At 45.2% G+C, this 15,426-nt stretch overlaps 1 protein-coding gene across 1 annotated transcript in view; it reads right to left on the bottom strand.

Annotated features, from left to right (window-relative positions):
* Positions 1-15,426, bottom strand: part of LOC126101357 (phospholipase DDHD1-like) — a 181,296-nt gene that overhangs the window by 109,162 nt on the left and 56,708 nt on the right. The window contains exon 2 of the mRNA XM_049912025.1: positions 8,428-8,589. Coding sequence (XP_049767982.1) covers positions 8,428-8,589 — 162 coding nt within the window. The remainder of the gene's footprint in view (positions 1-8,427; positions 8,590-15,426) is intronic.

Here is a 15,426-nt window from a genome sequence, read left to right as displayed (position 1 = left end):
GGAGCGTTATACGATTCACTGTGGCGTGTAGTAAATGAGGGGCCTTACCCTTCCAGCTACCATTTGAGAGTGGAAAAGGCTGCAGGGTAATTCTCCGACGCAGAGGCTCCAGCATAGCGCTCAGCAAAGTGCTTAGCAATCACGTCTGCGTCGGTAGATAACACTCCATTTATGTTAACACCGGGAACGCCTGTTGGGGTATGGTACCTGAAAACACATTTGATTTTTGCCCAGACTTGGGAAGGTGACGTATGGCACCCAATGGTCGAAACATATCTCTCCCAACACTCCTGCTTCCATCGTACGATAAGTTGGTGAATGCGAGCATGGAATCGTTTAAAGGCTATGAGGTGCTACAGGTAAGGGTGCCGCTTATGCTGCTGTAGAACTCGCCAACACTCCGTAATTGCTTCAACGACTTCTGGCGAGCACCAAGGTACTGTCTTTTGCCGGGGGCATTCTAAAGAGTGAGGGATCATGCTTTCTGCCACAGAAATGATTGTTGTAGTCACCTGCTCAACCATCACATCGGTGTTCCTGTGCGGGGCAGATTCAACAGTAACAGCAGAGGTGAAAGTTTCCCAGTCCATCTTGTTTAAAGCCCATCTGGGCAGGCGTCTGTGGGCTTGATGCCGGGGCAGTGACAGGAAGATTGGGAAGTGGTCACTACCACACAGATCGTCATGTGCTCTCCAGTGGATTGATGGGAGAAGTCCCAGGCTGCAAATTGATAAATTAATGGCTGAGTAACTACCTCGAGCCACACTGAAATGTGTGGCAGCTCCAGTATTTAAGAGGCACAGTTCGAACTGAGACAGAGCAGTTTCGACACCTCTGCCTCAGCCAGTAAGCACGGTGACATCCTACAAGGGGTTATGTGCGTTTAAATCTCCCAAAAGTAGTGTAGCAGCACCACCAACTAAGACAGGAAAAGGTTAGCTTTGGTGCAATAGTCCAGAGTGCACAAGTTACAGCCAGGTGTGGGCCTGTTGACAGTAAGTTACACTACCAGCGGTTGCAAAGTAGAATGGAGGCCACAGGGCCGTAGACCCGCTGAAAAGAATAAACACAGCGGTGTGCATGGCGCAAGTTACAGTCAGAAGGGGCCCACTGGCCCAACCCAGGTGTTATGAATATATGACTCAGAGCAGTGCGTTATCAAAACAGTGGCACACAGCCACGTATAAATAGGCGCTGGCTCGCTAACACAGCATTCAAGTGTGACAGCTCTCCTGGAGAGTGGGGTGTGTCCCACCACCAGCTACACGCAGCACCTGATGGGGTGCCAGCGTTCCAGTCCATGGTAGGTTGCTGGTTCGACCCTCTGAGGCCAATGCAGGGCCACAGCCAGCCAGCAGCGGGCCACGCCATGGCTCGCTACTGCGGGCAGTCTTGTTGGCTCTCAAGGCGAGGGCTGCAGATTCGGATGCCAGATCACGGGCGCTTGTTGTCGCCGTGATCTTAGCCACACTGGCGAAGAAGCACATGCAGACTGCCTTGCAGTCCCTGTGAGTGGCGCTGAGGCAGCAGGGTGACACCGCTGAGTTGACTGGCGGCGCAGCCTGAAGTCATCACAGTTCCACGGCTGTACAAGGCCGACACACAGCAGGACATTGCACGAGTTGCTGAGGCAGCCATTCTGCACCAAGCCATTTTGCAGACAGAGAAGTGGTGTCCTCAGCATTGCGGGACCTGGTAACGCTGGAATGGGGGCACTGTAGCTGGAAATAATAAATCACTTGGGAAACTCAGATGAGTTTTAATATGGCGCATCCTGACAGTTTCCATCCACGTTCAACATGCCTCTACAGTAGGAAAGGTTTAGGGAGTTGATCAATCAGTGCAGTTAATACAGTCAGAAACACTACATCACCTGGCGGAAGATATACATTGCAGACAGTTATTCCCTGTGTCATCCTTATTCTGACAGGCACAGCTTCTAGAGGGGTTTGAAGGGGCACAGTTTCACTACAGACTGAGTTTAGGACATAAATGCAAACTCCAACTGACACTCGATTACAGTCGCTGCGCTTCCTGTAGTGTCCCTTATCACCGCAGAGGGCAGGGGTCCACATTGCTGGGAACCAGGTTTCCTAGAGGGCAACGCAGAAGGCAAGTGTAAAGCTTAACAGCTGCCATAGCTCAGCCAGCCAGCGTAAAAAACTGCCGCCATTCCACTGAAGGACAATGTCATCGTGAGACTGGAAACCCATGGAACATTCAATGAGGCAGTTTAAGCCACAGGGTCACCTGCTGCCACCAACTTTTTGCCTGAGCAGTCTATATCCATTTTGTCTGAGGGTGTGGGAAGATCTAGGTCCTCAGCAGACACCAGAATCTCCACCTCGTCCATATATGCAGAGCTTGGAGGTAGCAGAGGTGTGGGTGCCACCACAATTCGTTTGGTCTTGGGGACTTTCTTTTTGGATTTTTCTCGCTGTTCCTTGAGTTTCCCTGGCTGGGAGGACTTCACTGAATCAGTCTCCGGGACTGAGGATGAGCGTGAAGCCCTGCAACCAGCTGCTTTTGGGCTCTTTTGGCAATGGCAGGTGTCATCTTTCCCATTAGCAGAAACCTGGGCAGGGAGTGACCCAAGGGACCCCTTCCTAAAGAGAGCAACCAAAGAAGTTGTATGCTTCTCCAGATCAGAAGTGTGGATAGACGTTCCCAATGATTGGGAGGGGGGTGGGGGCTCCTGAAGCAGGTGGTGCAGGAGCAACAGGGAGGGAAGTGCCCCCCACCATCAACGGGCAGGTGTAGTCTTCTGGCTCTGAGAGGTGACTGGGGTTGGCGGAGCTGATGGGGCTACAACTGTTGTAGCGGCGGTGTAAGACGATGTCATGCACACAGGATGTAGGCATTCAAATTTCCTCTTAGCCTCAGCGTATGTCAGTCCGTCCAGGGTCTTGTGTTCCATGATTTTCCTTTCTTTCTGGAGAATTCTGCAGTCTGGCGAGCAAGGCAAATGGTGCTTTCCACAGTTGACACAGATGGGAGGCGGGGCACATGGAGTATTGGGATGTGTTTGGCATCCACAATCTCGACATGTGATGCTGGAAGTACAGCAGGAAGACGTATGACCGAACTTCCAATATTTAAAGCACCGTAATGGGGGAGGGATATAGGGTTTTACATCACAGCAGTACACCATCACCTTGACATCGTCTAGGGTAATGTATCACCCTCAATCACCCTCAAAGGCCAAGATGAAGGCACCAGTGGCAACCTTATTATCCCTCGGACCATGGTGGACATGCCGAACAAAATGTACACCTTGCTGTTCTAAATAGATGCAAGCTCATCGTAGGACTGCAAAAGAAGGTCCCTGTGAAATTTGATACCCTGGACCACATTTAAGCTCTTATGGGGCGTGATGGTTACAGAAACATCCCCCAATTTGTCACAAGTGAGTAATGCCCATGACTGGGCAGAGGATGCAGGTCTGATCAAGAATGACCCAGATCTCATTTTGGACAAACCCTCCACCTCCCCAAACTTGCCCTCTAAATGGTCAACAAAACACTGAGGCTTCATCATCATGAAAGTTTCCCCATCAGCTCTCGAACATACAAGGTACCGGGACGAATAAGAGCCGCTGCCATCCTTAGACTGATGTTCCTCCCATGGAGTGGTCAGGGAGGGGAACGATTTGGGGTCACCCTTCTGTGCATTGAATTGAGCCCGCGAATGCTTAGACACTGCTGGTGTTTAACCATCAGCAAGAAATGATGTACTACGCTTCATCGCATGTCATCCACCCTTGATGCCACCCACTCCGACCAGGGGCACTCCTCACGGTCGCCACCCAGCTGCAGCAGGATGGCCATTGCCACAAGTCCCAATGCCCCAGGGGGTCTCTTACGACAGGCAGGAATACCTCGGACCTATTCTAACCCCCGGACCCTAATAAAAGTGGAGGTCAAACCCTACAGGAGACCATCACATGGAGGCCAAAACGTGTGGGACTCCTTGTAGTCCCCTCTTACGACAGGCAGGAATACCTCGGACCTATTCTAACCCCCGGACCCTAAGGGGGGAATTGTGCGCTGTCGTACATAAAAATGAAGTCAGGGCCGAAAGCACACCAGAAAAGATGCATATGGGGAAGGAGTAGTGTCACAATAATGATGACCAATGAGTGCACTCTGTTCAAAGATTTGGAGGTCAGTACACCCATGCAACACCATGTCGCTCCACACCATGAAAGCTGGACCACCAAAGTGATGATGTTCGACATTGTTCCTGGTTGCATTAAGTACCCTCATATGGTGAGAGGTATGGAGGCATGAAGCTACATGACCCCCAAATCTTTGAAGATGGTAGATTCATCAATGTTGCTCTGCCACTCTGCCCTTCCCCACCAGAGTTGGGGAGGAGTATGGCTGCAAGTATATATACACACACACATACACACACACACACACACACACACACCAACAACCATCCAGCAGCTGTAAACCACACTGTGGAGGAATGGAACGCTCTGTCACAACTCCTTGCCAACCATGTGGCCAGCATGGTAGCATATTGCAGTGCATGCACTGCTATCGGTGGTGGTCATACATGCTATTAAGAACCATGAGAGGTATTTTGCAAAGTACAATCATAAATCATAGTGATTTCAGAGTAATTATTGTCTTTAAATGAAAGTGTCATTTCTGTTCATCTCATTATGTATTTCTTTCAGTTACTTTCTATGTTAGACTGTAGTAGTACTTTCTATGTATGGTCCAGGCTTCAGTGAGTTATGTTACTTGGCAGTAACACATTTTTTTTTTTTTTATCAAAAGTTACCTCTGTCCATAAGTTGGACTATGTGATCAAAGGTATACAGACAACTGGCTGAAAATGACTTACAAGTCTGTGACATCCTCCATCAGTAATGCTGAAATTCAGTATGGTGTTGGCCCACCCTTAGCCTTGATGACAGATTCCACTCTCGCAAGCATAAGTTCAATCAGGTGCTGGAAGGTCTCTTGGGGAATGGCAGCCCAGTCTTCATGGAGTGCTGCACTGAGGAGAGGTATCCATGTTGGTTGGTGAGGCCTGGCACAAAGTTGACACTCCAAAACATCCCAAAGGTGTCCTATAGGATTCAGGTCAGGAATCTGTGCAGGCCAGCCCATTACAGGGATGTTATTGTCGTGTAACCACTCCGCCACAGGCCATACATAATGAACAGATGCTCAATCGTGTTAAAAGATGCAATCGCCATTCCTGAATTGCTTTTCAACAGTGGGAAGCAAGAAGGTGCTTAAAACATCAATGTAAGCCTATGCTGTGATAGTACCACACAAAACAACAAGGGTTGCAAGCCCCTTCGTTCATCAGGCATTCGGCATACCCACACCCCGCCATCAGATCGCCTCATTGCGTACTGTGATTCGTTACTCCACACAATGTTTTCCCACTGTTCAATAGTCCAATGTTTATGCTCCTTACACCAAGTGAGGCGTCGTTTGTGTGGCTTACGTGCAGCCGCTCGAGCATGAAATCCAAGTTTTCTCACCTCCCGCCTAACTGCCATAGTGCCTGCAGTGGATCCTGATGCAGTTTGGAATTCCTGTGTGATGGTCTGGATTGATGTCTGTCCATTACACATTACGACCCCCTTCAATTGTCGGCAGTCTCTGTCAGTCAACAGACGAGGTCAGTCTGTACGCTTTTGTGCTGTACGTGTCCCTTCATGTTTCCACTTCACTATCACATCGGAAACAGTGGACCCAGGGATGCTTAGGAGTGTAGAAATCTCGCTTGTATACGTATGACACAAGTGACAACCAATCATCTGACCATGTTCGAAGTCTGTGAGTTCCGCGGAGCATCCCATTCTGCTCTCTCACAATGTCTAACGACTACTGAGATTGCTGATATGGAGTACCTGGCAGTAGGCGGCAGCACAATGGACCTAACATGAAAAATGTATGTTTTTGGGGTTGTCATGATACTTTCGATCACAGAGTGTATAATACATGCAGACCAGACGTTATCAACATACATGGAAGGTTTGAGAGTTTAGGGCCCACAGTCTCTATAAGTCTTAGTTGCTGTTAGGGAAAGAGTGGACTGGAAGTGGTAAAAACTTATGTCACAATCCAATATCACCAATTTGTGCTCTGTCTTTTCCTTTGTTTCCTTCTTTTTCTTTTGGATATTTAGTTTCAGTTTGGAAATTTCTAGACAGGCTTTTGGAACTGAAGACAAAAAGGATGTCCGACAGCCCATTTTCAATTATAATGACAAGTGGGGTAGTACAGTGATTAACACACTGGACTTGCATTCGGGAGGACAATGGTTCGAACCCATGTCCAACCATCTTAAATTAGGTTTCCCATGATTTCCCTAAATCATTTAAGACAAATGCCAGGATGATTTCCTCAAAAGGCATGGCCACTTTCCTTCTCCATCCTTCCCTAAATAGAGCTTGTGCTCACCTCTAATGACTTTGTTGTTTATGGGACATTAAACAACTGATTTTCTCCTCCTCCTCCCATGACCAGTGTGGAAAGGGGAGGGGGATGGGGAGGGGTGGTGGTGGTGGTGGTGGTGGTGGTGGTGGTTTGTGGGTATGGACGGGTATTCTTCATCAAAGGTCCTTGAGGTAGATGTAGAAGGATAATAGAGGGGGAGAAGATCCTGTTTTCCTTGATTCGGGGCCTGGAGAAGAGTGCTTGGGAGGATATTTGATCCCAGTATTGATGGAGGAGAGTGAGCATTCTTTTTTACTGTAGGCGGTACCTTGCTTATTATTTGTGTGACATCTGTCATTGTTTGTACAGTATGTAAGTGTTCATATTTCTTCCCAATCTCAAAATAAATTACTCAGTCAAAGGTTTTGTATTTTGCATTCTTTTTTGAATATACATCAAGCTGATGAGCAGTGAGACAGTTAATGTAAATCAGAAGTTTTCGACACAGAGGGTTCCCATGTAATGGTTGGGCACAGTCTCCACACATTGGGCCATTTGAACACCACAGAACATGTTTACAACATATTCATTTAAAATGCTGCATAGGAGATGGTGTATATTGTTTGACATATCACTGATAGACCAATATCTTCACTTTCTCTGAAGTGTGTCATTATAAAAAGGCAGAATGAAAGTTCCAGTGTTTTTCCTGGACACAAAGGACAAAGTAGACTCAACATCTTTCCAAGTTTCCTCATAATTCTTCCTCTGTTTGTAGTGTAAGGACACGAAAATATATACCTTGCAACACGCTGAGGTTCTTATGTGGTGTAACTATAAATGAGATATCCCCAAGCTTGTTACATCAGAGCAGGACCTATGACTGTGTGGGAGATGATGTATTGTGTAATAGTTATTTGATGGATTGTGTAATAGATATTTGTTTCTCATTTTACTGACGGAGGTGACTTTACTGTATTCATCTTCAATTTGTTCTACAAAGCACAATGGTTTTATTTTCAAGAAAATTTCCATGTCCATTCTGGAAAGACCAAGGACTGGGGACCATACTTCTCTCCTTGCTCCTTCAATCGGTTTTGCTCACTTATTGTAGCTAATGGAGACAATGTCATGAAATTGTATCTCTGAACATTGTAACTATCTGACCTGATGAGAATGCTGGTGACTTACGATCACTAACTTAGGACAGTTAGGTCTCTTCATTGCGAACTGTCCACCACTGTACCATGCACTCCAGCTGGAGACTATTCTCACAATCGTCACCCTATCACAGCACTAGCTGCCTGGTACCAGCAACCATTGCAGAGAGTTCTCCATGTTCCAGTTTCAACACCACATACTCGGCATATGCAGCATGCTCACAGCACAGATACTGACAGTTCAATTCCTTCATGATCAGGAGGCCACAGCTGTGCAGTTATATGATAACCTCCTCCTATAATGGATCGGTGACAGTGTTGTGTTTTCCACACTTTGCATACACGATCCACATCAAGTGAATAAGGTGTAATTGTACATTTGGTGGGACATGTGCTATGATAGGTGACATCCCCTGCATAGCTTGTGTTACTGAGGAAATTTCTGAAAAGTAGAGGCATAAACCCACTGCCAGGAACAATATTTAACTAGCCATAAAAGGAGGAAGGAGGTAAGGTATACAGACGTGAAGGATAGTTGGGGGGGAGGGGGGGGGGGAGACGAACTGCCACAATGACTCACGGCCCCGTGCTCACCAGGTGCCAGGTATGTCATCACAAAAGAGTTGTGAGCCCCATGAGGAGAAAGAGAAATAACCAGAAAACAGGATAAGCCAGTGGAAAGAAAAATAAACTGATCAGGACTAGAGAATGGGAAAAAGAAGTATGTATAGATCAGTACAGAATTGAAACAATGGAAAATAACTGATGACACTGACAAATTACTACATCCAAGAAAGAAGCTAATATTGCTAATGGAAAAAGAAAATGAAAGCCATTTTGATTTATGACTGACTTACCAGGACGAGCAGTGTTGCAAGTAGGATCTGGCAGCAAGTCGAGGAGCTTCTTCCCGATGAAAAGACTTAAATGAACAGCTTCTAGTTGATCACAGTGGTCAGCTTCCAAGGGCTGCCATGTTGCATAGAACCAGGTCCCACGGGTGATAGCACATTCTTCACCTTGTGCAAAATATTTTTTAACAACCAAAATCTCACAGTTATTTTTTCGAATAGCAAATTTAAAACCTTTTATTGTCTGAAACAAATTATTTTATATCCTTATAGTCATACATGACCCCCCCCCCCCCCTCCAATCAAAAAGGCGCCCCCAGAAAAATTACGGTGTAACATGAGTGGGTAAACAAGAAATTAATAATTCTACTCACATGTACAAAATTTCACTGTGTGTGTGTGTGTGTGTGTGTGTGTGTGTGTGTGCGCTGATCTTATGAGCACACAATGGAGATCCCATCAGCACCCTTACACTTATCAAAACAAATGAATGTGGATATAAACTAAAATTGTTGTATACTCATGCACTCGAAATGACCACACAGTCACTATCTCTTATGCACTAAAACCAATTAGGACAGAAAGTAGCTATACATAAAATTAAAACACAGAGAAAACAAAAAACAGAGGGGCTAAAAGAAAGCACAGGAAAATGTACATGGCTCAGCACTTACAAAAAACTTGGTTGAGTCAGTCACCCTGTTGACACATTAAAAACATCTCCTTAAAATCTTGTTAAAATGTTGAACAATTCACAAAACTTTAAAACTTGAATCACATTCGTTTGAACACTGCTTAAAATAGAGAGCAGATCCGTCGGCAAATATGTCACCATCTGCTGGTCAGCAAATAAAATGCAGTCCAATAAAATGTGGTGCACAGTGATCTGCACGCTGCAAGTACCACACGTTGGATGGTCCTCTCACTGGAGTAAGGGGCCTATGCGAAGACAAGTAAGAACGGCCTTGTCCCGTCGACGTGGCTGGAAAGAAGTACGCCATGGCCGAGCTGTGGGCTTTACAACACAGAGCTTGTTGTCGGTCACTTCGAGCCATTTGTCTTGCCACTGATGCATGACTTTGTACCTCAACAGCGAGGTGATAGCATGCAGGGGGATAGCACATGAAATACCAGAGGATCACAACATGTCTCCTTGGCAATCGATCTAACCTTTTGCTCCCCGCAATTCTCATGTGCCCAGGTACCTAGCAGAAAGACAACTCCTTCCTCAGTCACTGTAGTTGGAGGAGGGCATCCTAGATATAGTGGATGAATTTATCTGCTGGGTACAAACATTGGAGAGAGTAAAGGGCGCTCAGAAAATCTGAACAGACAAGAAATTTAGCACTGGAAGAACGTCTCATCTGCTGCAGTGCCCAAAAGACCACGTATTCTAACAAGTTGTCAGAAAATCAAGAAATATATATGTCAGAGATGAAATTAGCAACTTGGGCATTAAAATCAAATCAATACGGAATTTTGTTAGAAAGGAGACAGGAAAAATAACCATTGGGGTAGGTGGGATTACTATTAAGGAGAATGAGACCATCTTAACCACCAGTACACAAGTAGCTAATGTATTTAACAACCATTTCTGAAGTGCAGGTAAAAAAAATGGTGAGAATAGTTCAAAAGAAAAAGCCAAGCAGTACACAGAAGAGATAGTTTTGAGAAATCTTAGATAGTTTAATTTTCACCAAGCAACCTCTTGTGAAATGAAGAAAAATCATTAAATCTTTGAAAAATAAATGTTCTGTTGGAGTAGATGACAACTCTAACAAGATATTAAAACAATGTGGAGTAGTTACAGCTGATGTTCTGACTCGCATATGTAATACATCACTAGCTCAAGGTATTTTCCCAGACAAGTTAAAATACACCATTATCAAGCCTCTCTACACAAAAGGGGACACTACAGATGTCAATAATTACCAGCCAGTATCCTTGATAACAACATTTTCACAAATCGTGAAGAAAGTAATGTACTCAAGAGTGGTTAGCCAGCTCAACAGTAATGGGATACGTAACAAATCACAGTGCGGATTTTAAAAATGATGTGCCACTGAGACAGCAATATACAATTTCACTGCCCACATAATAAAGTCTTTAAATAGTAAAATGTAACAATGGGAATTTTCTGTGACTTATCCAAAGCATTTGATTGTGTGAACCATGAAATTATGTTACAGAAATTACAATTCTACGGTATAAATGGGAGAATGTATGAGCGCTTAAGTCATGTCAACAGAACAAGAAACAAATAGTTTCTTTATGTGGTTTAAGGGATTTAAGGAAGTTTGCCATTTCATTTAACTGGGGTGAAATTACGTTAGGTGTTCCACAGTGTTCAATCATGGGTCCCGTTCTGTTCTTGACATATGTAAATGACATCACTTCTTATCTGAAACAAGAAGCTACAGTGATGTTGTTTGCTGATGGTACAAACATCATTACGAATCCAGTAAAAGAAACTCCAAAAGAAAATGATACAAGTAATTTCTTTGGAAAAGTTATTAATTGGTTTTCTGTGAATAGGCTTGCTCTGAACTTTGAAAAAACACTGTAGATCCAATTTTCTGCTGTAAGGAGCACAATTCCTTCAATAAATATAACACAACATCAACAGAAGTCAGTAGGCAGGTACAGCATACTAAGTATTTGGTTGTACATATAGACGAGAATCTTAATTGGAAAATTCATATTTTGGATCTTCTACAGCGACTAGGTTCAGCAACTTTTGTAATCAGAATAATTGCCAATATTGAGGATGTAGAAATTACTAAGCTAACATACTTTGCATACCTTCACTCTCTGATGTCAAACGAATAATGTTTTGAGGTAACTCAACACTTAGGCAAACAGTATTCACTGCTCAAATGAAGATGATTAGAATAATGTGTGGGGCTGATAGTCACACATCTTGTAGGCATATGTTTAAAAGGTTAGGAATTCTTACAACCACCTCACAATAAATTTACTCAGTAATGAAATTTGTTCTCAAAAACATGGTCCAGTTTAAAAACAACAGTGACATTCATGATTACAATACCAGAAGAAAGGCAAACTTACACTATCCTCTAATTAACCTATCTTTGGCACAGAAAGGGGTAAAATATGCTGCTGTAAAACTTTTTGATAAATTATCAGATGAAATAAAACGTCAGACAGACAGCAGTAATAGTTTCAAAAATAAATTTAAATCATACTTCCTTGACAACTCCTTCTATACTAGATATGGATTTTTGAATAGGAATAAATAAATCTATAGGTATAATATATAAATTTTGTGCCATTAAGCGAATGGGGTAGTTAATAAAAATTTTAACTAAAAGAATAAGGGAACTTTGATTCATGTGTGCATTTCTTATGCACTTGACACGTTCCACATCATAACAGTTACCATGAGACATGAATGGAACACGTAACTAACTCTAATTCTGCATCAAAGACAGTAAAGTCTTGAGGCAGTCGGACCTTGAGGACATGAGCCGGGATAATAGAAAACGACAGAGCAACCAACACAGTCCCCCTGCTTAGACCCAATTGTAAAGACAGCTGCATAGGTGTGGTGCTCATATCAAATGTCTGAAAATATTGAAGTAAAAACAGAAGCAGGAGTGTAATCTCTCCAGTGCTGCACTAAATCTAAAATTACACTTGGTCTCTGTGCCAACCAGGGTGGCAGATGGTTAAAACCCTGGATTTGGGATTGTACTTGCTCCACACTGAATGACTCCAGTACATGCTGCACGCAGACCCCAAATGGCATTGTGCCCATGGATGGCTGGAGAAAAGACATTCCAGAGGTGGAAGCAACAGTATAGCGTGCAGGTGAAATCAGATCTGCAGAGACTTTACATGCCTTATTCACCAGGAGGAGCTGCTGCCGAATGGTATATGGCGGTTCTCCAGCCTCAGCACAGAGGCTGGGTATGGGACTGGTCATCTAATCACCCTTGGACAGTCGAATCCCCTCCTGGTGGACAGCATTAATGATCTGCAAATAAGGCGGTCTCACTGATCCAAACACTGTGCACCCATAATCCAGCCACAAATGCATGAAAGCCCTATAAAACTGAAGGAGACACATCCTGCTTGCTCCCCAAGACCTGTGGCTAAGGCATTTTAAGAGATTTAGTACCTTCAGGGTTCTGGGGTTCAGGTCTCTCAGGTGTGTCAACCACAACAATTTCGAGTAAAAAGTGAGGGCCAGAAACAGCACTGCATCTCTAAAATGTAGGATCGTGTCCCCCTTATGCAGGGCAGGCAAATTACAAATACTATGAGAATGATTAAAACAAAAACAAACAAACAAACACACACACACACACACACACACACACACACACACACACACTTATCTGCAGAAAACTGAAAACCTAACTTTGCAGACCCCTCCTCTAACCTCCTACGCACTTTAAGTTGCAACTGACGGCTTGCCGTTGCAGGACTGGTGGAAGAACAGAAACCAGCAAAACTGTCCACAAATAAGTAGCACTGTACAGGACTCCTTACTGTAGACATGATAGTGTTTATGGCCATGGCGAAGAGGGTAACACTTAAAACAGTGTCCTGCTCAAATGATCTGACAGCGAGCCACCAACTCGGTCCAAAAACACCGTTGAGACAGGAGACACCATGTGAAGAGGGGAAGGTGGCCATGAAAACCCCACTGATGCAGTTGTGAAACAATACAGTGTCTCCAAGCAGTATCGTATGCCTTGCGGATATTGAAGAATGTACCAATGCAGCTACGGCTGCATAGGAAAGACTGCTGAATAGCTGCCTCTAGGCCTCTAGTGGGGTGAGGTGGACCGAAATCTCCTGAATCCACATGGAGAGTGGTCAAGGAGTTGTCTGGTCTCTAACAACCAAACCAGATCAGATGGATGTTAACCATTTGCTCCAGAGTCTTTCCAACACAGTTTGCTAAGGCGACTCCTGTAACTACTGGGAGATCTACTGTCCTTTCCCAGTTTCAGGAGAGGTATCAAATTGGCCTCCCTACACACGTTGGGGAAGTTAGCTGTCTGCCATATAAGATTAAAACATTTGAGGAGGGTTTCCTTTGATGCCACTGGCAAATATCGAAGCATACAGTACCAGATTTTGTTGTGACCAGATGCAGTCTCACAAGTCTAAGACAATGATGATTTGAGCTCCCATTTGGAGAAAGGAGAGTTGCAGGCTTCAGAAGAGTAGTAGTAGTAGTAGAAGGGGTTTGTCGGCGCACGACAGCAAGGTCTTCAGCGCCCGTTCAGTATCATAGTGAGACGGGGGGTTAAGAAAGAAACTCAGAACATTTACATCAAACGGAACATAAAACACGGGGAACAATCATGGAAAAATATGAGCTCACCCACACCGAAGCGTGGGATGAAGCAGGGTGTCAGCAGTAAAACATGGACAACACAGGAAGAAAAAGGTAGAGGGAGCTAAAACAATGGAGCAGATGGAAGTGGCTGGCTGACCGCAAGGAAAAAAGAGAGGAGTCAGCCACTCTGCAATACACTAAAACCGCCAGCCTAAAAGTTTAGGCCAGAGTCCAGACACATCACAAAACTTAAAAACCCTAGACACACACGTCTCATCGTTAGCTAAAACACAGGGCAGATCCCCATCAACTTGTGCTTCTGCCCTTGCATCACGGTATAAAACGCAGTCTGTTAAAATGTGCCGGACAGAGGTGTGCACACCAAAAGCATCACAAAATGGAGGATCCTCGCGCCGTAATAAATAGCTATGTGTCAGAGGACAGTGCCCGATACGAAGACGTGTGAGCGCCACCTCTTCCCGCCTGAGCAGCCGGCAGGAGGAACACCACGGCCGAGTGGTCGACTTTACCGACCGCAGTTTATTGGCCGTCACTGCCAGCCATTCGTCCTCCCACAACTCCATGCACTTCCTGTGGAGTGCAGCGATGACTGGCTGCAAGGGGATAGGACACTGGACCACATCCTGCTCTCTGCAGGCCTCCTTGGCAGCCCGATCAGCCTGTTCATTGCCCCATATGCCGACATGACCAGGCACCCAGCAGAAGGATACCTCTTTACCCCACCGTTGGAGCAAGTACAGTTGGTCATGTATCAGCTGGACCATCTCTTCAGTCGGGTCCAGGTTCTGCAGTGACTGTAAGGCACTAAGAGAATCGGAGCAGAGAAGAAATCGATCGCCCCGAACACGATGCATCTGCTCCAGTGCCGTCAGGATCGCATGGAGATCCAGGGGGGGAGGGGGGGGGGGGGCTTTAGAAGAGTCAGAGCTGAAGTCCAACTTGCCCCTCTCTACAGTTGCATGGTAGTGCCTAAATGCCAGATCCTGGCTTGCATTGGCTGTAGTTTCTGCAAAATGTTCAGCCAGCATCTGCGCAATGTCTCTGGGTGTTGTTCACAGACACCCATTTCAGCACTGCTGCTATCGGTAAACGATTGTGTTTACCAGAAATCCTCCGGATGGCTTCCCATACTTTTGTAGAACGGTTGATGGAGTCCAAGAACGCTTGCCATGACTGTTTTTTCTCCTTCATGACATGTTGAGCCTTGGCTCTTGCGATTCGAAATGCTGTGAGGTTGTCCACTGTCAGGCAGCATTTAAACAGTCAACGAGCTGCACGCCTTGCCCAGATGGCTGAACAGCACTATTCTGTCCACCAAGCAGAGCAGAGGAGTGGTGTGTGTCATTGACAAACACAGCAACACCTCCCTTGGCTTGTTCCCCAATCAGGTCATCCTTATGGTGGAGAGTGCAGCCCCGTAGCACAGGGGCATCAGTAGCTTTGAAATGTGTTTCTTGTAAACAAAAGCAAAACACAAGCACAGAGAATGGGCCTGTGCCTAGAGTTTCACTTCCTCCACATGAGTCCTAAGTCCATTCATTTTAGTATGGACACCATTTATCATCATGGTTGGACTTTTACCCCGTCTTTCCGCTGGGGTGGGAAGACCACTATGGCTGGAGTTTCAGCTTTGGGGTAAGATGGTTGCCCCCAAGCACACTTCGCAGTCC

Source organism: Schistocerca cancellata, chromosome 9 (genome assembly GCF_023864275.1).
Source record: "Schistocerca cancellata isolate TAMUIC-IGC-003103 chromosome 9, iqSchCanc2.1, whole genome shotgun sequence".
Classification (NCBI taxonomy): domain Eukaryota; kingdom Metazoa; phylum Arthropoda; class Insecta; order Orthoptera; family Acrididae; genus Schistocerca; species Schistocerca cancellata.
Note: the sequence above shows the minus strand (reverse complement) of the source record. Positions and strands in the feature narration are given on the sequence as shown.